We start from the raw sequence: 25,058 nt of genomic DNA, 5'->3' as shown, positions 1-25,058 counted from the left end.
TTGGGTTCCCCCAGGGCCACTCAGCTCCTGACCTCATTGCAGCCTTGGTTCAAACATGGACAGAAGAGCTGAATTCCAGAGGGGAGGGGAGAGGGACAGCCCTTGACATTCGACCGAGTATGGCATCAAGGAGCCCGAACAAAACTGGAATCAATAGGTATCAGGTGGCAAACTCTCCTCTGGCTGGAGTCATACCCTACACATTGGAAAATGGTTGTGGTTGTTGGAAGTCAGTCATCTCAGCTCCAGGACATCACTGCTGGAGTTCCTCAGGAGGGTGGGCAAAGAAGTGGCAGATGGAGTACAACATGGACAAGTGTGAGGTCATGAACTTTGGTAGGAAGAATAGAGACAGTGATTATTTTTTAAATGGGGAGAAAATTCAGAAGTCTGCAGTGCAAAGAGACTTGGAAGTTCTAGACGAGGATTCTCTCAAGGTAAACTTACAGGTTGTGTCAGTAGTTAGTAAGGAAAATTAATGATGGCATTTACTTTGAGAGGACTTGAATATAAAACCAGGGATATACTTCTGAGGCTCTATAAGGATCTGGTCAGACCACATTTGGAGTATTGTGTGTGGTTTTGGGCCCCATATCTCAGGAAAATTGTTACTGGCCCTGGAGCGTGTTCAGAGAACGTTCATGAGAATGGTCCCAGGAATGAACAGTTCAACATATGAGGAACGTTTGAGGACTCTGGGTCTATACTCAATGGAGTTTAGAAGGGTGAGGGGCATCTAATTGAAGCATACAGAATACTGAATGGCCTGGACAGAGTGGATGCTGGGAAGATGTTTCCATTGGTAGGAGAGACCAGGACCCGAGTGCACAGCCTTAGAGTAAAGAGAAGACCTTTTAGAACAGAGATAAGGAGAAACTTCTTCAGCCAGAGAGTGGGGAATCTATGGAATTCACTGGCACAGAAGGCTGTGGAGGCCAGGCCACTGAGTGTATTTAATACTGAGATAGATAGGTTCTTGATTGTCAGGGAGATCAAGGGTTATGGAAAGAAAGCAGGAGAATAGGGATAAGAAACTTATCAGGGAGGAGAAAGTGAGGGCTGCAGATACTGGAGATCAGAGCTGAAAATGTGTTGCTGGAAAAGCGCAGCAGGTCAGGAAGCATCCAGGGAACAGGAGAATCGACGTTTCGGGCATAAGCCCTTCTTTAGGATTCCTGAAGAAGGGCTTATGCCCGAAATGTCGATTCCCCTGCTCCTTGGATGCTTCCTTACCTGCTGCGCTTTTCCAGCAATACATTTTCAGCTAAGAAACTTATCAGCCATGATTGAATGGTGGAGCAGACTTGATGGGCTGAATGGCCTAATTTCTGCTTCTATGTCTTATGGTCCTATGGTCTTATGGCTTATGAACCATCTTCAGCTATTTAATCAATGACTTCCCCTTCATCTCAAGGTCAGAAGTGGGAATGTTCACTGATGATTGTGGAATATTCAGCACCATTCTTGAGTTGTCAGGTTGAAATGCAACAAAATCTGGACAATATCCAGACTTGGGCTGACAAGTGGCAAGTAACATTGGCTAAGACTATTTCCAATAAGAGACAAATATAACTATCCCCCCTTGACATTCAATGGTATTACCATCACAGAATCTCCCTCTATCAACAGTCTTGGGGTTACCATTGGCCAGAAATTCACCAGGACTCCCCACATAAACACAAAGACAGGTCAGAGATTAGGAATGCTGCAGCAAGTAACTCCCCTCCTGACTCCCCGAGTCTGTCCACCATCTGCATGGCAAAAGTCAGGAGTGTGATGGAATATTCCCCACTTGCCTGGATGGGGCAGCTCCAACAATACTCAAGAAGCTTGACACCATCCAGGACAAGTGGTCCACTTGATTGGCACCACATCCACAAGCATCTACTCTCTCCACCAGCAGCACTCAGTAGCAGCAGTGTGAACTATCTACAAGATGCACTCCAAAAATTCACTGAAGATCCTTCAACAGCATCTTCCAAATTCATGACCACTTCTATCTAGAAGGACAGGGCAGTAGATACATGGAAATACCACCACCTGCAAGTTCCCCTCCAAGCCACTGACTTGGGAACATATTAATCACCATTTCTTAAGAGCTGCTGGGTATAAATCCTGGAATTCCCTCTCTAAGAGCATTGTGGGTCAACCTACAGTACATAGATGGTAGCGGTTCCTGAAAACACCTCACCATCACCTTCTCAAGGGGGGCTGGAGTTGGACAATAAATGCTAGCCAAGCCTGCACCATTCACATCTTAGGACTGAACATTTGCAGCACAGCAGCCTCCCTACATTAAGAGATTCTGGTGGAGGATTCTGACCATGAATAAGCTTCATTTTCATTCCATAACACTATCCCACCCACATGCACACACACCTCTCAACCACTGAAAACAATCTGCCCCATTCCTTCAGCATAATTAACATTTCTGCCCACCACTTTTTAATCTCCCTGTTTTAGTGAAAACAGCCCTGGTGTTCCAAGCCTTTCATTATAGTTCCATATGGACCATATGGAAGGGAATCTGCTGAGTGCAGAATTTGCCTGTTTACATATACCAATGATTGAAAAGCAAGTGGGTCAAAGTAACACTATCAGATCAATCTGATGTTAGACCACATACACAGGTCAGATGTTCTCTGCCCAAGTTCGAATTATCTCATCCTTTTGTTTCTTTCAAACATCCCAGTTTCACTTTACTGCATAATATTTATGTTGCTCAGTTCAATGCACTAGATAATTTACTTAGATTACTTACAGTGTGGAAACAGGCCCTTCAGCCCGACAAGTCGGCGCCAACCCACAACCCACCCAGACCCATTCCCCTATATTTACCCCTTCACCCAACACTACAGGCAATTTAGCCTGGCCAATTCACCTAACCTGCACATTTTTGGATTGTAGGAGGGAACTGGAGCAAACCCACGTAGATACAGGGAGAATATTCACACAGACAGTTGCCTGAGGCGGGAATCGAACCCGGGTCTCTGGTGCTGTGAAGCAGCAGTGCTAACCACTGTGCCACCGTGCCGCCCACGTCCTGTTATGTTGAATCGGTAGGAGCTGCCTGTGCCACACTTGAATCTCATAATAAACAAATGATTGTTCAAATAGGAACATTTTTGCAAATCTTCTTTTGCTTAGTCAGAAGGCCTGGCTCTGATGTGACAGTGGTGTGGTCCAGTGGGAGATGAGTGCTGCACTGGAATCTTGCTTTCTATAGTTGTGTGAAAAGTTGGGATAGAGAGGAAAGAGACTTATTGGGAAAAAGCCGTGACGGGATTGAAAATGTGACGTGAATGGGACGGAATAGCAGACAATCAAATGTAGGAAGAGATCAGTCAAGAGATGGGAAGCTGGAAGAGCACAGCTGATCAGACAGCATCTGACGAGCAGGAAGGTCAGTGTTTCAGGCTGAAACCCTTCATCAGGACTAACGAAGGACTTTGGCCCAAGATGTTGACTTTCCTACTCATCGCATGTTGCCTGACCGGCTGTGCTGTTTTAGCTTCACACCAATTGACTCCGGCTTCCAGCATCCGCAGTCCTTACTGTTTCATAGTCGGAAGAGATCGACTTGGGAGGGAGTCATTTTGTTAACAGAAGTGGAGTGAATAAACAGTAAATGAGCATCTGCGATTAACTAGGTTTCAAAGGATAACTAATAGCAAACTAATACCTGTGCTATAAACAGTGATGAGCCAAAGAAAATGATATTAAAATGTCTTGTTTCACTTTCTGTGCAAAATAAATGAGACAGGAGGAGACAGGCAGGGAATCAAATGTGACTAAAGGCAATGTTCTTAGAAACTGAAAGTAATATGAGATAATGAGGGAGGTTTAAACATCTAAAAGCCATGCACTTTCAACATTGCCTGGAGTGGGTGTAAAGGTAGGGGATGCTTATCAGTCAGAACATTATCTGTGATCTTTTATTTCTTGAGCAGGAGTTAGAAGGCAGCATGTTTACATGGGGAAATATTCCCAAGTTTGATCAGTGTTCCCCTATGCTACGCCCTTCCGTTCCACCCCCGCATAATGCAGTCACAAAGCTGCCAATTCAGTTCAGTCCTGTCACCTCGAGGGATTGATGGGTTTCAACTCCTGGTCACCAGCAACAACCTTGCTCCCTTGTATCTTGCACAGGATCAGACTTGTATCAGACAGTTTACCATGCTGGTGTTTATGTGCTATTATACATGGCTCTCCACACTGCTTGCAAACATATTACTTTTCACTTGCATGAGGATGAGTGCTGTAGATATTTTCTGCATCGTCTATATTCAGAGATGTTGTTAGACACCTCAGGAGCAGGTAGGACTTGGACCCAGACCTCCTTGCCCAGAGGCAGGGGCACAAGCACTGCCCCACAAAGGCTCGAGGATGAGCAGGTTTCCAAACTGAATCAGGTGTGGGATTTCAGTATGCAAAACGTGGGCGGCACGGTGGTAAGCACTGCTGCCTCTCAGCGCCAGAGACCTGGGTTCAATTCCCACCTCAGGCAACTGTCTGTGTGGAGTTTACACATTCTCCCCGTGTCTGCGTGGGTTTCCTCCGGTTTCCTCCCACAGTCCAAAAATGTGCAGGTTAGGTGAACTGGCCATGCTAAATTGCCCATAGTGTTAGGTATAGAGGAATGGATCTGGGTGGATTGCTCTTTGGAGGGTCGGTGTGGACTTGTTGGGCCAAAGGTCCTGTTTCCACACTGTAAGTAATCTAATCTAAAACCATGTACCCACATTTTCCAGCAATTCCTACCATTTCCCATGGCACAATTCAGAGATGTACTGACTAGCCTCTCTCCCTTCCCAATTCGACTCTTAAATTAGGGTTGTAGTTATTCAACTGCTTGGGGTGTTACTGCAACTCCCATTCATATCTGGTGTCCACCTTCTTTCAACGTTTTTGGAATTTTTGCTGTAGCAATCAGGCTGATTTTATCCTTTTTGCATAAGCAATTAAGCCAATTATAGGCTCCACTACTTCCACTTCAGCAGAAATGAGCTGCCCCAGTGAAGACTAAGGACTGAAGCCGAGATTTCCCTGGCTTCATGTGACTTTATATGGCTGTTCCTTACTGGATGCATTCCCCAGGCACTAAGGGGAGCTGAGAACTTTCATGATAAAATGTTTTTTCCATCTTAATGGGATGTGGGCATTTCTGGCATTGTCAACATTTATTGCCCATCCCTAACTGCCTTTGAAGAGGTGCACTGCCTTCCTGAACAGGATGTGGAGGTGCCAGTATTGGACTGGGGTGGACAAAGTTAAAAATCACACAGCATCAGGTTTGTTTGGAAGTACAAGCTTTCAGAGTGCTGCTCTTTCAGGTAGCTAGACAGTCCGTGGTGGGGTGAGTATGCCTACAGTGCTATTAGGAAGGGAGCTCCTGGAGTTTGACCCAACGACAGTGAAGGAACAGGGATTTCATTCGAAATTAGGACAGTGTGTGCACCTATCAACAGCAATACTGGATATCCCTAGCCTGCTAGTTGGTAGATGTCGCCAGTTCCAAAGAAGCTGTCAGAAAAAGCTTTTGGTTACTGAGTGCAACATTTAAATTGAACACACCACAGTCCTTATGCATCAGTGATGAGGAGATTTATTGTTGAAGGTGGTGGATGGAGTACCAATCATCTGCTTGGTGTTCAGTTCCTTAAGTGTTGTTGGAGCTGGATCATTTCAGAGTGTAGATAGGTTGGTTTGATTTAATTGTTATTGTCACATGTATCTTGTCACAAAAACCAGTGAAAAATATTGTATAGTGCGGCCACTCTCTGGCACCACTCTTAAACTACACAGAAGTAAACCAAAACATAGAATATAAAGGCAGAAAAATGAAGAAATAGAGAAAGATGGGTGTTGACGAGACAGAAGGGAGTTACTCAATGTTGAATTCCTGACCTCATGCAGTTCAGAGAGGCATAAGATCAGTGAGTCAATGAATAAACTCGGGAAGCTGTAGAGCAGAGATGTTTAGAAGATGTGATAGAGGTGTTTAAAATCTTAGAAGTGTTTAGATGTACAGAGTGCTTACAATAAGAGTCAATAACCAGCGGACACTGATTTAAGATGTCTAACAAAATTCATACACAGAACCATATTGGCAGCATGGTGCTGGGCAGTGACATTGTGCTGCAAGTGTATGTGGATGTGCTCATTACTCCGCCTGGTGGTGGCATTTACAATAGGTGCAGCCTGTACAATGAGGTTTTTCCTCCTTTATGGTCATTGGTAAGGCCAATATTTGTGCCCATCCCGATTGAAATGTGTGCCTTTGCTAGACCCTTTCAAAGTGCAGTTAAGAATCAACCACATTTCTTTGTGTTTGGAGTCACACGTGGACCAGACCAGGTGAAGATGGCAGATTTCCGTCACGAAAAGATATCAATAAGCCAAAAGAGCTTTTAAAAACAATTGATGATAGTTACATGGCTACCATTACTAAGTACAGTTTTTAATTCTATATTTGATGAAAACTCCATCAGTTGCCATTGGAATCCATTTAATCTTGGCCTTTGAATTACTAGTGTTTTGACATTACCATTGCATCAACATCCCCCCATAGTCATAGAAGCCTACAGCACAGCAAAGGGCCCTTTGGCCCATTGAGACTGAGCCAGTCAAAAACAAGAACCTAACTACGCGACTCCTGTTTACCATAACCTTGAATGCCTTCCCATTGCAAGTGCACATCTAAATACTTCATAACTGTTGTGAGGGCTTATGCCTCAACACCCAGACAGGCTGTGACTCCTCGATTCTCACAACTACTGGGTAGAAAGAATATTTTCTCACATTCTCTGTAAACCTCCTGCCTCTTAGCTTAAATCTGCCCAGTCCTCATTGATCCCTCCATCCAGGGGAAAATTGCTCCCTCCACCCAGGGCAAAGTCTTTTCCTGTCCACCCTATCTAATTTTATACATTAGAATTAGAATTAGCACCCCTACAGTAAGGGAACAGGTCCCTCGGCCCAGTAAGTCCACACTGACCCACCGAAGAGTATCCGACCCAGGCCCACTCCCCTACATGTAACCCCTGACTAATGCACCCAACCTACACAACCTGGAATATTTTGAACAATTTAGCATGGCCAATTCATCTAACATGCACATCTTCAGATCTTGATCATGTTAGTGATCAGTTAGAAGCTGGAATGCATTGCACGATAGGACAGTAGCTTTCAAAGTGGAATTGGATGAACATTGAAGGGAAGAGAGATGGGTGCTAAGGTGGAGAAGCGCATTTTTAGGATAGCTATGGTCACTCCTTTAAATAGGGAGGGGGAACAAGAATGATAATTTGGAGATGGTTGATGTCTGTCTTCAGATGGCAGAGAAATATCATATCATTTCATATAACACATCATATATCATAACATATATCACATCATATCATTTCATATATTTCATCATATCATAACATATATCACATCATATCATTTCATATATCACATCATATCATATCATGCATCATACCATATCATATCACATCACATCATATCATTTATCACATCATAACCAATATCACATCATATCATATCATATATCACATCATACCATATCATATATCACATCATACCATATCACATCATATCATATAATATATCACATTATATGATATATCACATCATATCATATATCACATCATATCATATCATTTCATATCATATCCTGATTGTCCACTATCATTATTGAAATTACAGCTATTATTATGCAAACTTGCATCTGTTTCATATTGTCTATTGGGTTTTCAAGAAATAAACTAACTTTTATGCAATGAGTATTGATGTAAAACAATTGGAATGGGATTATGCCTGTAACAGATACAACAGTTGCCACTCTAAACTCCTCTTCAGAAGCAACAAATATCCCAACTCACTTTCCCAAAGAAAATCTGGACGTTTGCCAAAGGGAAATCAAGGGAAGCAACCAATCTCTTGATCAAAAGGCAGGTTTTTAAGGTAAATGTTAAAGGAGAGGTGGAGGGGATTAGGGAGGGAATTCTAGGGACTGCCAGCTGAATTCTCAGTCACTATTGGTGACGTGAAGAGTGGAAAATGAATAGTATTTTCAAACTTCTCTTCTAACCATTTTATCATTCAATGAATCGAACTAGAACTCTCCATACAGTGTCATTGCTCCCATGCTCAGGAAATTGGCTTTGTGGGTGGCATCTCCCAGAATTACAGGAGCCACTCAAGTTTTATTTTGATATTGATTAAAATCGGGCAGGAGTGCTGGTTCAGCATGATTGAATGATAGGATCAAGGGGCTGATTGACCTGTTGTATGAGGTGGTTGGCCTGAAAGGGTTAATAAGAAATCTCTGGCTAGCTCTACCCCACTAAGATACATAAGACAGTCTCTGTAATCAGTCAACACACGGCTGAGACCAAGCTGCAGGTTTTCATATATAGGTTTTCTTGCTTTGTAATGAAGTTATCTTCGTGTGCTGTATAAGGTAAAAGTTGGTATAGTCCTAGAGGACCAGAGGACTGCTCTCTCATTAGAGAGAGATAACCTGGTGGTGAGCTTAATCTGACAGTTACCATGCCTCAAGTGAGGGGTGAGTTTGAGGAGGTAGGATTTTCATGGTAACTTCAGCCAGAGTGGAAACTCTACTGGAACCTGTTTTCTTACAATTATGTAATAACCTTCATGCTACTCAAGTCTTCTTCCAAAGACTTGGCCCACCTTCACCATTTAGTATTAATAGGTCTTAGACTAGCTCTAGAAATGGGATTAGTGATGGCATCATATCCACCCAGAGAAGACCCAGGGAAGACCCTGGCTGAACTCTATGCCTCACATCCGATAGACATTGTTCCAACACAGGAGAGAAACTGGCTTATCTGATTCCCATTCCTGATGAAAGGCTTATGCCCGAAACATTGACTCTCCTGCTCCTCGGATGCTGCCTGACCTGCTGTGCTTTTCCAGCTACATAGTTTGTGACTCTGATCTCCAGCACCTGCAATCCTCACTTTCTCCTTATCTGGTGTGCAGCTGAGGAAGGTGAAAATGACACTCGACTTTAATGGAGTACCACTTTCCACATGAACTGGATTTTTCTTCATTTTTCTCACTGTCCGAAGCTGCTGGTTGATTGTGATGCTACAGGCTCAAGGTGAGTTCATTGCCTGGTTCAAATTGCCACATCCATGCTTGACCCATAGGCAAGAGCAGGCTGACTTGGACCAGATAAACAGCAGCTTGACCTGGCCATTCCTGGATATGTCCACATCGATATATTTCTCATCTGAAGTCAGGGCCTGGTCACCTGGGCAGGAAAGCTAGAGTGCTTTTTTTAAAATTTCTCAAAGACCCAATTAAATCATGGGATTATTGTGCTTTGAATTGCTCGGATCTATACTAATTAGTCATTATCAGCGAAGCCATGGATTTCTGAGTGGAGGTTAAGGTGGTGTTCCAAGAGTTAAGGCATGCTTTTCTCATGTCATTCCTGTTCTCCCTTACCCACTTGAATACGTTTCTCACCTGACCCATACAACGGTTGGTATGGAATCCAGAGCAGACCGCACGTGTACTCAAAGAGGAGGAGGAAAAGTATTCCCAAAGTATTTGAATTGAATTTTAATTGACTTAGCTTTATTGTCACATGCACTGACATGAGGACAAAGTCAGAGGTCACACAACGCCAGGGTTATAGACCAACAGGTTTATTTACAATCACAAGCTTTCGCTCCTGGTAACAAACCTGTTTGACTATGACCTGGTATTGTGTGATTTCTGACTTTGTCCATTCCAGTCCAACACTGGAACCTCCACACATGAGTACAATGAAAAGTTTCCAGTTCTGACGCCACCTTAGATAAAAAGGAATCTATTCTTGGGTATGAATTCTTAGGAAAGAAAGTTAGAAAAATAAAGACATAAAAAGTCTAGCATTACAGACTTTCAATGGTGCAAAATCACACTAATAAATTAGAAAAATAAAGAAATAGAAAGTACACGATGATAGAATAAAGAAAAAAAATTAAAAGAGCGGAATTTAAGACAAAGTCCACTTAGTCCATTTCACAGCTCCGGGCTCACGGACCTGAATCCCCAATGGAATTCTGGACAGGCTCCACCACAATGCTGAGGAAAACGCTGCATGGAGTCAGAGACGGACTGAAGGTGCCACAAGAAAACCCCAGACTAATGCCGACGAAAGCAGCCACCAAAACCACCGAAAGGACTGCCCCAACTCCATGTGGATGGCGTACTGCAGCATTGACACAGGTGTGAGGAATTGGTGAGTTGTTCACGTACTCGCTCAGCCATATTGGAGAGATGAGTCCAAGGGAGAGAACCTGGGAAGGCAGGGATGGGGACTGAGGGGAGGGGTAGATTTCATAAGCTTCAGAAAGAAAGACAGGCTTGTTAAACGGAAGAAATGTGAGAGCTTCTGAAAGGGAAGCAAAGCATTGGACAGCGCCACTAAACGTGACATTGCTTCAGCTTTTTGGGGTAGGATGCTGCTAAAGAAAGGAACTATTTACCATTGGAACTGTTCATTTTCAATAGGAATTCAATCCTATTGAAATTAGCGAGGGGATTGTGAATAAGAAACTTGGGCTGGTATAGATTGCACTGTTTCCAAACAAGCTAATCAGTACATCAACCTAAACAGGAAAAGGCCTGTTAATATACTCGTTCTGAGTCACCTTTTTGTCAAAGCCTCAGTGGTGTGTCTGTTATTTCTATTGCAATCTTCCTTTCGGAGCATTATGAAATAAATGCAAAAAAGCCAAGACAACTCTAGTCTAATGATTATTCAATAGGTGGGGGATAATCCTAAAAGTGTAAAAGTTCCAGAGTTTATAGAAACAGACAAAATAGAAACAGAAGTCGGCCATTCTTTTTCTTCAAGCCTGCTGTGTTGTTCAATCATCCAATTCATTCGCTTGTTCCTGCTTTTCATCCATGTCCTTTGATCCTTCGCTCCGAGTGCTATATCCAATTCCATACAGTATTTTGCTTTGACTGCTTTCTATGGTGGTGAATTCTACAGGCTCCCCACTCTCTGAGTGAAGACATTTCTTCTCCAATATTGGTTAATTTTTATCTCGAATGATTATATTTTATAATACTTAACTTATTTTTAGTCTTGAAAGAAATAATTTTGCATTGATACAGCACTATTTACATCCTCAGGACCTCTCAAAGTACTTCACACAATGTTTGGAATATTATTACTGCTGTCGTGAAGTGGCTAATTTGTATACAGCAAAGTTTCATAAACATTGGTCACGAGTTTATCAGTTGGTCCCTTTACAAATGCTCCCTTCTCTCATTCGAGTAGTGACACAAAATTTTATGTCAACCTTGAGCAACTGTCGGTGTGGAGTTGCACATCGTCCCTGTGTTTGCGTGGGTTTGCTCTGGGTGCTCCAGTTTCCTTCCACACTTCAAAGATGTGCAGGCCCGAGTGGATTACCTGTGGGAAATTGCCCATAGTGTCCGGGGGTGTGCAGGCTAGGTGAATTAGCCGAGGGAAATGCCGGGTAACAGGACTGGAGTAGGGGGAGTGGGTCTGGGTGGATGCTCTTCAGAGGATCAATGTGGACTTGGTGGCCAAATAACCTGCTTATATATACTGGAGCAGCGATTCTATGATTTGAGCCAGAACCAGCAGACAGGGCCTTAGTTGAACTTATCTGCATCATAACAGATGTATTGCAGTAGCCTGGAACATGTGTTTGAGTTTTAAGCATTGGTATTGAAGCCTTTCAGCTTAGAGACAGGAGTACTGAACCTAACTCGATACTTCCGAATCAATCAGTTCAAAGGTGCTTTACATATGTCACAAGTGGGTGGAACCTGAACCCGGGGCTGCAGGCTGAGGTGTAGGGACATCACTAATGTGCCCTTACAGATCAAGCTAAATTCTACTGATAGTTGATAGAAAGACTAATGGAAAGTTAATGTCAGCTACTTCCTGTAGTTTGGTGTACTACAGTCTCACTTTTCTTCAAAAGGTTGAATGCATTTTTCAGTGGATCTTCAGGAGCTACAATATACAGCCTCTATAACACAAGCATGTGAGAGTGATGTTAAAATGATTACGCAGTCATGAAATGAGAAAGAAATTGGTTTATGAGTTCCCATTGAATCTTTGAATTGGAATACAATATTTAATTCTTTTCTGTAACAAGCTAACTGATCCCTAGTCTCATGGTCAGGGATAGTCTGGTTGCTAAAATGGAGCAGCATTTGACCTGAGCAGTCCCTTTGAAATTGTTACTTGGCTATTCCCTATGGAAGTGATCTGGGGAAGTTCCCTGCGGGAAGTAAAAACATCTTTGAGACAAGTAGAGTTTGATGTTGAAGGAACATCTCTCTGGATTGGTAATTGTTAGGTAAATTCCTGACTTATGTCCTTGAGAAAAGGCCAGGCTATCAGAGTCAGAAAGTCGAGGCAGAATTGCGACTTAATCATTTCTGAAAGTGTATTTTCTGCGCAATGTTTAAAGTGGTGACATGCACATTCATAGATATTGCGACTGAAAATCTTTGCATATCCTCTGTCATTGAGCTCCCCTCCTCACAATTTTGGGACATCACATTGCCCTCAGAATGAATCACAAAAAGTTGATTTGCAGGTGCAGCAGGTAATTAAGACGGCAAATGGTATGTTGTCACTTGTTGCTGAAGGAGTGGAGCTTAACATCAGGGAGGTTATGTTGCAGCTGTATAGGGTGCTGGTGAGGCCACATCTGGAGTACTGCATACAGTTTTGGTCTCCTTACTTGAGAAAGGGTGTACTGGCACTGGAGGGGGTGCAGAGGGGGTTCACCAGGTTGATTCCGGAGTTAAGAGGGTTGGCTTATTGAGGAGAGATTGAGTAGACTGGGACTATACTCATTGGAATTCAGAAGAATGAGGGGGATATATTGTAGAAACATATCAAATTATGAAGGGAATAGATAAGATAAAAGATAGGAGGTTGTTTCCACTGGTGGATGAAACTAGTACCAGAGGGCATGGCCTCAAAATAAGGGGGAGAACATTCAGGGTGGAGTTACGGTGGAACATCTTCACCCAGAGGGTTGTGAATCTATGGAATTCCCTGCCCAGTGAAGCCGCTGAGACTTCCTTGTTGATTGCCTTAAAAACAAAGTTAGATTTTTGAACCAAAAAGGAATTACGGGTTAAGGTGAGCAGGCAGGTAAGTGGAGCTGAACCGACAATAAGATCCGACATGATCTTTCCAATTAAGCCGTCCAGCCCCCATTCTGTCTGCTATCATAACTTTTTAATAAAAAGATTATAAAATCGATCTGGTCAATATTTTTTTAAAAAATTAAAACAAATTAAACCAAGGGTTAGAGTCATCCAGTGCCCCTCAATCTGATGTACATTTTGATATTTGTTTCATTGTTAGATTCACTTGCCTGGATAAGTTGAGCTCCAAAATATTCAGGAGACTCACCATCCAGGAGTCTACTTGACTGCAATCCCAATCTGTAACCATAATCAATCAGTCCCTCTACCAATGGAGCATATTGGCAGCAGTGTTAACCATCTAGAAGATGCACTACAGCAAATCACCAAGGCTATTTCAACAGCGACCTTGGAAACCCTGAGATCTACCTGAGATCTACCAGCTAGTTGAACAAGCACAGCAGATACATGGGAACACCACCGGCTGCAAGCTCCCCATCAAACCACTCACCATCCTGACTTGGAAATATATCTTCCTTCAGTGTGGCTGGTGCAAAATCCTGAAACTCCCATTGTGTATGGTGACAGCTCAAGGAAGTAGCATAGCAGAAGGGCAATTAAGGATGGGCAATGAATACTGCCTTTGCCAGCAATGCCCACATCCCTTGAACAAACACAACAAAAAGAAGTGCTTTAGGCTTACACTGACCATTACATCAAAAATCTTTTGATTAAAAATAACAAAATAATGAATAAAAGAATTTGCAGGAACTTTCAGAAGTGCAATAAGGGGATGTGTAAAACTATGAGGATGAAAAGAAGATAGTAAGAAATAGGTACAGGAATAGACTGTTCTGCCTCTTGATCCTTCAATAGGATTATGGCTAAACTGACATTCCTCATGTCCACTTTCCTACCTTTCCTCCATAACCCTCAATTCTCTGACTGATCAAGAATCTATCTATCTCAGTCTTAAAACTACACAAGGACTCTGCCCCCACTGCTCTCTGTGGTAAGGAGTTCCAGCCACTCACAATCCCCCAAGAAAAGAAATTCCTCCTCATCTCAGCCGTAAGTTGGCGCCTTTTTATTCTGAGACTATGCCCTCTGGTCCTTGGCTCTTCCGTGAGGGGAAATGCCCCCCGAATGTTTCCCCTGTCAAATCCTTCAAGAATTCTATATGCTTCAATGAGATCACCTCTAATTTTTCTAAACTCCGGTGAGTAGAGTCCCAACCTGTTTGACCTTTGCTCACAAGGCAACTCCCCATACCAGTGATCATCTTCGTGAACCTTCTCTGAACTGCCTACAATTAACAGGACTAAGCCTGCTCACAATACTCCAGATGTAGTCTTACCAGCACCTTGTACAGTTGCAGTAAGACTTCCCTACTCTCATACTCCAACCCCCTGGAAATAAGAGCCAATATTCCATTAGCCTTCCTGATTCCCTGCTGTGCTTGTGTGCTAGCTTTCAGTGTTTTGTGCACAAGTACCACCAAAGTCACAGTTTTCTGCAGCTTTTCTCAATTTAAATAATACTCTGTAATTTTGTTCTGTCTTCTAAAATGAACAAACCTCACATTTTTCCACATTAAACTCCATTTGCCAACTTTTTGCCCAGTTTCTTAACCTAATAATATCTCTCTGTAAACTGTTTGTGTCCCTCTTTGCAACTTACCTTTCCACCTATTTTTATGATATCTGCAAATTTGGCTACAGTGTATTTGCTTCTTTCCTCTAAGTCATTACTGTATATTGTAAACATTTCAACACTTTCTGAAAGTACCCAAAGAGTGGCGAGGGATATTTTAAAAAAATAACTGGTCGGTCTTCCATGAAGTGGAGAGACGCATAGTGTTAATTTTTTTTTAGGGATTTTACAAATTGGGAACATTTAGACCAGAATGCACTAATGGAATATTCTGATCTTGGAGGTGGCAAATGTAGAGACATGAAAGGCATTTAATTTGGGAGGGTGCCGGTTTCTCTGAAGTCGGTCATTATAGTGATTCCACTGGAGTTAAGTTTCTGGTTGGGAAGACCCATGGTTGACCTGCCTGCCCTGATGCCAGGTGAACTCTTGATCAAAGGTAATCCGTGCTCCACTGGGAAATGGGGCAGAGCCGATTTCCAACAAGCCTGCCCTTGCTACTGAACCCACTGTCCTCCCTGTCCGCCCTGAATCCCACTTCATGAATCCTCTCCACCCCAATCCCAACTATTAGTTAACCAGACTCTTCATGATCCTGTAACTTCATCAAATGCTTTTCCTGCAGTTACCACAGTCTCTCTCCTGCGGTGCTGCTGAGCACATGAACTGCCAGCCTCTGATTGGCCAGCAGCTGTTGGTGGAAATGACATCACCATCGAAAATGGCATCACCACAGGAAATGACATCACCAACCCCAAGAAACCCAAACATATCAATAGAAAGCAGGAATCATCAGCAATGCATCATCTGGAGGCTCACTGAAGATGTCACCTAGTATGGTGATGAAATGTCTGAAAATGAACCTTCCAGCTCAGTGAGCAAATCTACACCCAGAACCTCAACCTGAGTTGCAAATCTTCTCAAAACTCGTTATAGAAGTAACAACATTTTAAAAAGTACTTCATTTCTGTAAATCTCTTTGGGTTGTGCTGTGCTCTTCAGTGATGCTATCTCAATGCCAATTCCTTTTGTGTGAAATTATCACATTGTAATTACACTATCCCACCAGTAACAGTGCTACAGAGCAATCTCTGATAACCAGGACTCAATAATGCATGTTCATATCTGTACTGAAGTTTTTATTATAAAGTTGACAGGAAGTTTATTCAGTCATATGTGGTTTTAATATAATAGATAGTAAGGGAACCTATAATTATTTGTTCATGATACAGAACACTTGAGGACTAAGCTTCTGGCACATCCTGTACATATTGTTGTTCAATGATTATCTCAATGTGGTGAATTATCTTTAACTGAGTTGTACAAATAAGCTACATGGTATTTGTAATGGTCAACCACAGCTTATACTGCTGCCATGTTAATCATCTCCCTTTCCTCTGTGCTCTGTCACACCTAGCAGTGAGCAGTGAGCAAAGTCTCCCTATGGTTACTGTGAAGCAAGGGGACATTGTTTGAGGTGCATGATGCTGTGACTGAGATAAGAAGAGGATATCTGTGTGAAAATGATTTCAGACAAAGCTAGCTTTCAGAGGCACTCGATAATGTGAGGTAGCTCACCGAGTACAGCCAGTATTTGCAACCAAAAGCACATTAAAACCTGATACTTTTCCCTTCAGGGCACAACTGCTGAGTAGGTTTTACATGATCATCCCTTTCCCATTCCCCACCCTAATGGCCTTCCCTCAATCTGAATGATTGTCTCATGCTAACCCACTGCTTTATAAAAAGGCTTATAGGATGTGTTTCTGTTTTGTGTGTTTCAGAATCAGGCATGCAGCAATGATAAAGAGTGTGGACCCAGTGGGTACTGTCATCATTCACACCATCAAGGCTACCCATCCTGTGTATCCTGCAGGCGAAGGAAGAAACGATGTCATAGAGACTCAATGTGCTGCCCAGGAAACTACTGCAGTAACGGTACATTGGTTTTTACTTCACTGGGGCCTGGTCAAGAGAAAGAAGTATTTAAACTTGGCAGATGTTAATCTTAACTGAATCCACTGGGCAGGAATTGAAGGGTTGATTTGATCATCAAGGGAGCGGGGAGGGGTACAAAACGAGTGTTCTTCCATCAAGAGAGATCAGCTATGTTCTGAACCGTCAGAAATTGAGTTGGTACTATTTATATGAGTACTGCGGTTGCCAGAGCAGGTCATAGGCTTGGAATCCTGTCGTGATTAACTCACCTCCTGACTGCTCAACGCCTGTCCACCATTTACAAGGCACAAGTCAGGAGTGTGATGGTATACTCCCCGCTGAATGCAGCTCCAACAAAGCTCCAGAAGCTTGACATTATTCAGGATAGATTCCTGAAGAAGGGTTATACCTGAAATGTTGACTTCTCCTGATGCTGCCTGGCTTGCTGTGTTCCTCCAGCCTCCTGCTTGTCTACCTTGGATTCCAGCACCTATAGTGTTTTTGTCTCTAACAATTCAGGATAAAGCAGCCCACTTGATTGGTACCACATCCACAAACATCCACTCCCTCCACCATTGATGCTCAGTAGCAGTAGTGTGTACTGGCTACAAGGTACACTGTAGAAATTCACCAAAAATCCTTCCAAACGCATAATTACAATCATTTAGGAGGACAAGCACAGCAGATACATGGGAACACCACCACCTGCAAGTTCCCCTCCAGGCCACTCACCATTGTGCTAGAACTTGCCATTCCTGCCCTGTCACTGGGGCAAAATCCGGAACTCCCTCTCGACCCACCCCAAATGGACTGCAGAGGTTCAAGAAGGCAGCTCACCATCACCATCTCAAGGCGTCTATGGATGGGCAATAAATGTTGACCCAACCAGCGACCCCACATCCTGTGAAAGAATATATAAAAAGGCTCAGGTTTAACAGCCTTACCTCCACATTTGAAGGTTGAGGTTCAAATTTCACTGCAGGAATTTGAGTTCAGGCCATTCCACCAGTGCAGCACTGACAGGGGTGTTCCCCTTTGCATGAGATGCGAATTGAACTCCCCTCTTTGGTAGCTATGAAACAAACCACAGCACCAGTCAGAGAGGAGAGGGCTTTTATCCCTGGTGTCCAGGTCAATACTTATCCCTAAACCAAGCAGAATATCTGGTTGTTTCTGTTGTTTAAGGGTCTATGGCTATCAAAGAGTTAACATTGAGGAGTGCATTAAGCACCCATCCAATGTAATGATGCCACATGGACCCTGGGGTGGGAGAAACAGCTTGAAATCTTGAGGGAGTCAGACTAAATATTGAGGTCTTCCCCAGTCTCTGTAACAACGTCTATCATACAATGCCAGGTTATAGTCCAACAGGCTTATCTGGAAGCACTAGCTTTCGGAGCGTTGCTACTTCATCAGGTGGTTGTGAGGTAGGACCATAAGACACAGAATTTATCGTAAAAGATTACAGTGTTGTGCAACTGAAATGATATATTCAACATGACACTGTAATCTTTTGCTATAAATTCTGTGTTTTATGGTCCTGCTCCACAGCTACCTGATGAAGGAGCAACGCTTCGAAAGCTAGTGCTTCCAAATAAACCTGTTGGACTATAACCTGGTGTTGTGTGATTTTTAACTTTGCCCACCCTAGTGCAACACTGGCACCTCCACATAATGTCTACCATACTAATACATCTGAGCACCATCACGCAATAAAGTACATCTTTGTTCAAGACAAGGGCTTCTTGTCATCAGATGATCAAATTGTTTTACTCTAATAAAGTTTGGATCTTTCTGTTCCTGTGTATAGCCCTAACAAACAGGTGCAGTGATGTTACATTTTACCTTCATAATACTCTGTCAGCTTCTTGCAACTAATAGAATATAATAGGTTGAGGCAGAAAACACCCAATTCCACTTGAAGTGTTCTGCCGAGTGACATTCATGGTTCTCCTTGGCTCAGAGTGACTTTTCACACACAATCCTCCACCTTACACCTCAGCAGTAATGTAACTGCGCTCCTGGGTGGCTTTTTCAGGGAATTTTGTGGCCCATGAGTGGAAGCAGATATCGCTGCCGGGAGCTCACAGTGTTGAATCCACTGACACTGTATTGGAATCCCAGCCACGCACACCAGTCCAGATGCTGCAAGCCAGGAACTGCCCCTACCCTCAGCACCTGGCCCAGAGGAAAGGAGAGCTCACTCCCTGCATCACAGACAGGACCTGGAGGTGATAGTGAACGAGATGAGGAAAGGAGGGGAGTCCTTTACCCTGTGGACCCCCACAGACAGCCACCCTACCAGACCCCGCCAGCCTGAGAACAGATTGGAACCCAGGTTGGTGCTGTATCCCAGGGGAAACAGGATGTCCAGCAGAAAAAAGTCAGTGACCTTCTGTGCTCCACAAGAATAGCTGTCACCATCTTCTCAGTACGACCTCACACTTATAGGGCCATCACTCACTCTAATTCTGGTACTGCACCCCCCTCTCACCAAGATCACAGACTGCACCTCTCACTATTACATGCCTCCACTTAACGCCTCTCACCCTCTGAAACTGCCAACCCTCCCTGCCCTCCGAGTTAACAAAGTAATACAAGCTGGCAGCCTGTGACTGAGCATGGAAAACCCGTCTGTGTTAAGAAAGCAGGGTGAGCCACACACGGGCTGGCAGTGATTACTGAGAAAGTGATTACTGAGAGCCATGAGATGGGTCCTGTGCAGATGTATGTGTGTTCCCAAAGTGTTCAGGAAGAAATACACAAGTGCTTGGTGTCCCTAAAGGGTTGATGGACTGACGTGGTGTGAGAGTTGGCCCGGAGAGCTGGCATGGTGCCGTGGTCAGGCTGGTGGGTTGCCAGTGCTGACATGGGGGGATGAAGGATGCCAGCCAAGGAGCATGCAGGGGTGTTGTCGTGAAGAAGCAATCGGGATGCTGACTGGGATGAGGTTTTGGTGAGCTGCAGCTTCCAGCTACCTGCTCCGGTTTATTTGTTGGGAATTTGCACCATCCAGTTTCTTGGGGAACGAAATGGGAATTGGGAGAGTTATATAAATAAGGTGAGTTGGGCCTTTAGTGAGATGCATTGAAATAAGGTAGTCACCATTCAATGGCCATTTAAGACTTATGGGGAAAGGTGCAAAATTCTCATGTTGTGATTCGGATGTTCTCATTCTGTCTGTACTTTTCCATTTTTTAAACCATTACACATGGCACACCAGGCAGCCATAAGTTCCACCCATAAAGTATGTGCAGAGCTGCAGGACCAATATCAAAGATTAGTTTTCAAACAGAAAGGTGCACAAGGACCCTGGATTTACTTGAGCTAGAATTGCTTGGAGAGAGGCATGTCTCCTTCAGCATTAGATAATTTAACATTAATGGAGTAGGCCGCTTGAATAACTCGCACGCATTTCCAAAATGCACACTGCTTTACTTGCCATAGTATGCTGGCTCATTCTGGGGAAATTCCTGATCAGGGCGACAATATGAAAATGCTTTTTTAAACAGATAATGAAGGAAGGCAACATTTTGTTGCTATTCTCTGCGACACTGGGTAGTTCTATGTGGCAGTTCACACGATACCCAATTCCCAGTGGTGAAAGACACAATTGATTGGGCACAAGAGACTGTGGTCGCCTGTCCTGTCTAATGGAGTTGTGACAGCTGGGTTTTAGCCTGGCAGCTGTGCATTCACATTTGTGACTCATCAAAGGAGTACGCTGAGTGATGTGATCACTGCTGTACCCTGGCACTTTATTTTTACAGTTTTGCCAGAAACCACTCTGCCCAAAGAACACCACATGAATTTGTTTTCAAGTGTCAGGCACTGCGAAAATATCGTTGCCTCGCAATTCCTGACTTTTCAAGGCTTCGATTAATGAAAAATGCGTTTCAGCTCACACTGAAGTGCTTAGGTTTCGGGACCACTCAGGCAGTATCCCTCCCTCGTTCTAGACAAGGAACTGCTGGATGTGAGTTAAGAGATTCCTGCTGATGGTGACAACGTCACCCCTTGGTGAATGGTTACCATTCAGTTTACAAGTCCGGCAATGATCAGTTACCTTGGGTTGATCTTCAAGGGTGGATTTGTTGATTCTCTGTGACCAGTACGGCATACATGCTGAAAGATAGCACCACAGAAAATCAGCACTCTCCTCCTGCCTCCTATCCTTTGAGGTCAGGTCTCTGTTTGGTGAAGAAGTTAAATCTACCACTCAGTGTGAAGACAATCAGTTTATCACCCCTCAACACTAACAAGAGCCAGTCTATCGGAATATAGGAATAGGAATAGGCCATTCAGTCCATCGAGCCTGCCCTGCACTTCAATGCAATTATGGCTGATTGAACCGTTCACCCCCATTCCATCCCCATGACTCTGACATGCCATTGGTAACCAGAACTGATACATCTTAACCTTAAACATACTCAAAGACTGAGCTACCCCAGCCCTCTGTGGTAGAGAATTCCAAAGATTCACAACTCTCCGAATAAAATCATCCCCTTTGTTTATAATTATGCCCCTGGTTCTAGATTTCCCCGACTGGGGAAACATCTTACCTGCATCCACCCCATTCTATGCCTTTAAGTATTTTTTTAAGTTTCAATGAAATCATCTCTCATTCTTTGAAACTGTAGAGGATTCAGGCTCAATTTTCCCAATCTCTCTTCATGGGCAACCCCTCCATCCTGGGAGCACTTCTGCTGAGCTATTCCTCTACCAAACGACCTGATGTTGAACATGCCCCCACTACCCCTTCCATATCCTGACAGCAGCATCACCAACTAAACTGAAAACATTCTCCATTCTTTAATCGTCTCGAATCTGTGCTAACAATTGGGGAAACCTTTGGGGGACAGCTCTGAAGAAAGATCATGTCAGACTCAAAAGGCTAACTTTAGGGAAGGAAATCTGTTGTTCCTACCTGGCCTGGCCCACATGTGACTCCACACCCACGCCGATGTGACTGACTCTAATCTGTCTTCTGAAATGGTCCCAGCAAGTCACTGAGTTCAAGCAGTAGTCTTCAGACGGGCAAGAAATGCTAGCCCAGCCAGTGATGCTCCATGAATAAAAAAAAAACTCTATGGCACTTCCTCCCACTCTGTGTTGTTGCCTACTGTTTGTCACTTTATTGTTGAAGCATTGGGGGAAAACAAAACAACTTCTGACAACTCTTAACCTAATGCAATTTCTGCACATCTTCTGTATCCACAGAAACCACCAGGTTTTGATTCATAACTCATCTGTCTTTGCTGTTGCTGTTGTTTCCAGTTCCACCTTGCTTCTGTCTGCCTAACACACAACAGCAGCAAAGTAGAAACATGCCTCAAGTCAAGCAATATCATTATCAATCAAATAGCAGTTATAACATTACGCTGATTCGTAACGCTTTAGTAATGCTTTGGTGCAGCTGTATATTGTGAGCTGGAACATATTGCTAAGTGGCAGATGGGTTTGGTTTAGATCTTGACATATTATTTTAACCTTTGCATGCCAGTCTTTCCTTCGTGTTCACACTCTGGCCATTGAGTCAGAGGGTTAAGCCCCACTTCACAGCTTTGAGAGATGGGGCATCCACTTGGGATGAGAGACAATACTTAGGCCGCGAACATTAGCAGAGCTATAACCGAAACAATCAGAAATAAACACTGAAAACTCTATTGTAACTCGTGAGAAAGAGAAACAAGCCAGAGCCTTGCGGAATGGAAAAAAAAACTGCTTAGGGAGTGGCAGAGATGAAGACCTTTCAACTGCTGTGCTATGAGAGGAATTGTGTGTACTGAAGGCACATGAGCTGAACAAAGCTGATGAACTTTGAGAGAGTAATTGGATGATGAGTGGACAGGATGATTCATATGGGATAGGATTAATGTTCAAAGGGGAATAGGAGCCAGGAAATTCCTGAGTGCATTAAAAGAAAATAAGCCAGGAAATAAAAGGCCAAACAATTGCAGAGATGGAGCAGACTGGTAGCCCTCAACGTAGGAACCCATGTGTCAGAACCTATCAGAGGTTTCACTGATACACTTGGCAATGCTAGACCAACCACCTGTGTTATGAGTAGCAGGGTTACAGAGACTTGTACATCCTTCCAAAAACCTCACCTATGGAATGGCCATAGATCAAATTTAAAAAAAACCATGAACTAGGCCAGGACTTTTTAATATGATGAAAAGCTTGGCAATTATAAACAGCGTGGGAGCAGCTATATTTCTCAAATAAGGTGCTAACACTGCATTGCCTTTGTCATGTTGGACAGTTGCTGTTTTGGGCAGGAGGCTGGTGGGTGTTTCCTTGAACTGATTTCTTTTCATACCATAATAGATCATAAATGGAGAAACTTTAAAAACAAATGGACTAATTTTGTGTGGCAATGAGAAATAGTTACACGTGAGTATTAGGAGCAGGAATATCACATCCATCTCCTCAAACCTACCCAGCATTCTATCAGATCAGGCCTCAACTCTTCAATGTTTTAAAAATCTAACTCCCTCCTCAGAGGGCATTTCTTTGCATCGCTGATTTAAATGAGTGTCCCTGTGTTCTGTAACTATGTTCCCAAGTTCCACATGACCCCACTGTGGAAAGATTTCCTCAACATCGATCCTGTCAAACTCCCTCAGAATCTTGCATTTTCAATAAGATCACACTTTGTTCTACTAAACTCTAATGAATCAAGGTCAAACATGTTTAGCCATTCTTGATAAGTCAACCCCTTTATCCTAGGGATCAGCCTTAGAGTGGCACAGTGGCTCAGTGGTTAGCACTGATGCCTCACAGTGCCAGACACCTGGGTTTGATTCCAGCCTTGGGCGACTGTCTGTGTGGAGTTTGCATATTCTCCCTGTGTCTGTGTAGGTTTCCGTCAGGTGCTCCAGTTTCCTCCCTCAGTCCAAAGATGTGCAAGTTAAGTGGATAGGCCATGCTAAATTGCCCTTGGTGTCCAGGGATGTGCAGGCTAGGTGGGTTAGCCATGGCAAATGCAGGGTTATGGGGGTAGGGTAGGGTGAGGTGCTTTTTGGAGGATCAGTGTGGATTTAATTGGCCGAATGATCTCCTTCCACACTGAAGGAATTCAATGGTTCTAGTGAATCTCTTTGGCACTACATCCAATGCCAGTAAATCCTTTTTTTAAATACAGGGACCAAAACTGTACACAGTACTCCAGGTGCTGCCTCATAAACACCCTGCACAGCTTTAAAAAGACTGGTATTTTTAAACTAAAGCAAAAAAGGCCAAAATTTTGTTTGCCTTCTTAATTACTTGCTGTGCCTGCATGCTAACATTTTGTGTTTCACGCACAAGAGCACCCCGATCTCTCTGCACTGGACTTTTATGGGGTCTCTCTCCATTTAAATGATAGTCTGGCTTTGGATCCTTCCCACCAAAGTAAATGACCTCACACTTCCTACATTACACTCCATCTGGCAAGATTTTGCCCACTCACTCAACCAACCGACATCCCCTTCCAGTATGTTCGCAACATACCCTCCCACCTATTTTTATATCGTCAGCAAATTTAGATACATTACACTCTCCTCCCTTCTCCAAGTCATTAATGTAGAGAGTAAATAATTGAAGCCCGGGACTGACCGTTATGGCATTCCACTAGTTAAGTTTGTCCAAACTGAATAAAAGATCCTATAATCTCAGCTCCCTGTCTTCTGTGTGTTAACCAACTAACACACTGGGAATTAAAATAAGTTTCAAATTCTCTGTGGCAATTGTGTTTGAGTCACATCTCCCCCCATCCCCGCCCCAAGTCAAATTTGACCCCGTATAGCTGAAAAGGCAACACATCTGATTCCAGGTTTGTCCAAAGCAGTCTAATGAACGCCAGGTTGGACCTTAGTATTTGAGATTCAATGCAAATCCCTACACCTGGTTCAGGTTTCTCTATTGTGAGGTAGCAGAGAGCTGCCCAGAAACTCAAAACTGCAGAGAGAGGTCTGTTTGGAAGACACAAAGTAACCTCAGGATATGAACTTTGGGATTGAAATTCAGAATGTTGATGTTAAGCTTACTTTGAATAAGTGTGAGTACATTGCATTTATCATCAGTTTCGTCTAGTCTGATCCATTTAATAAGAAAACAGTCTAATAGAAAAGAATAGTAGGGGAATAGGTAACACAAAATTATAGTAAGTCGACAGTCTACGGATGGTGTGGTGAGGCTGTACAGGACATTGGTGAGGCATCTTCTACAGTACTGAGTGCAGTTCTAAGAAGGATATTATTAAACTGGAGAGGGTTCAGAAAAGATATACTAGGATGTTGCTAGGAATG

At 43.4% G+C, this 25,058-nt stretch overlaps 1 protein-coding gene across 1 annotated transcript in view; it reads left to right on the top strand.

Annotated features, from left to right (window-relative positions):
* The window catches only part of dkk2 (dickkopf WNT signaling pathway inhibitor 2), a 45,684-nt gene that overhangs the window by 6,955 nt on the left and 13,671 nt on the right, over positions 1-25,058 (top strand). Inside the window, exon 2 of the mRNA XM_043674335.2 lies at positions 16,614-16,767. Coding sequence (XP_043530270.1) covers positions 16,614-16,767 — 154 coding nt within the window. The remainder of the gene's footprint in view (positions 1-16,613; positions 16,768-25,058) is intronic.

The sequence above is a fragment of the Chiloscyllium plagiosum genome, unplaced genomic scaffold (genome assembly GCF_037043375.1).
Source record: "Chiloscyllium plagiosum isolate Xiang-an unplaced genomic scaffold, Cpla_swu_hap1 HiC_scaffold_36, whole genome shotgun sequence".
NCBI classification, from domain to species: domain Eukaryota; kingdom Metazoa; phylum Chordata; class Chondrichthyes; order Orectolobiformes; family Hemiscylliidae; genus Chiloscyllium; species Chiloscyllium plagiosum.
Note: the sequence above shows the minus strand (reverse complement) of the source record. Positions and strands in the feature narration are given on the sequence as shown.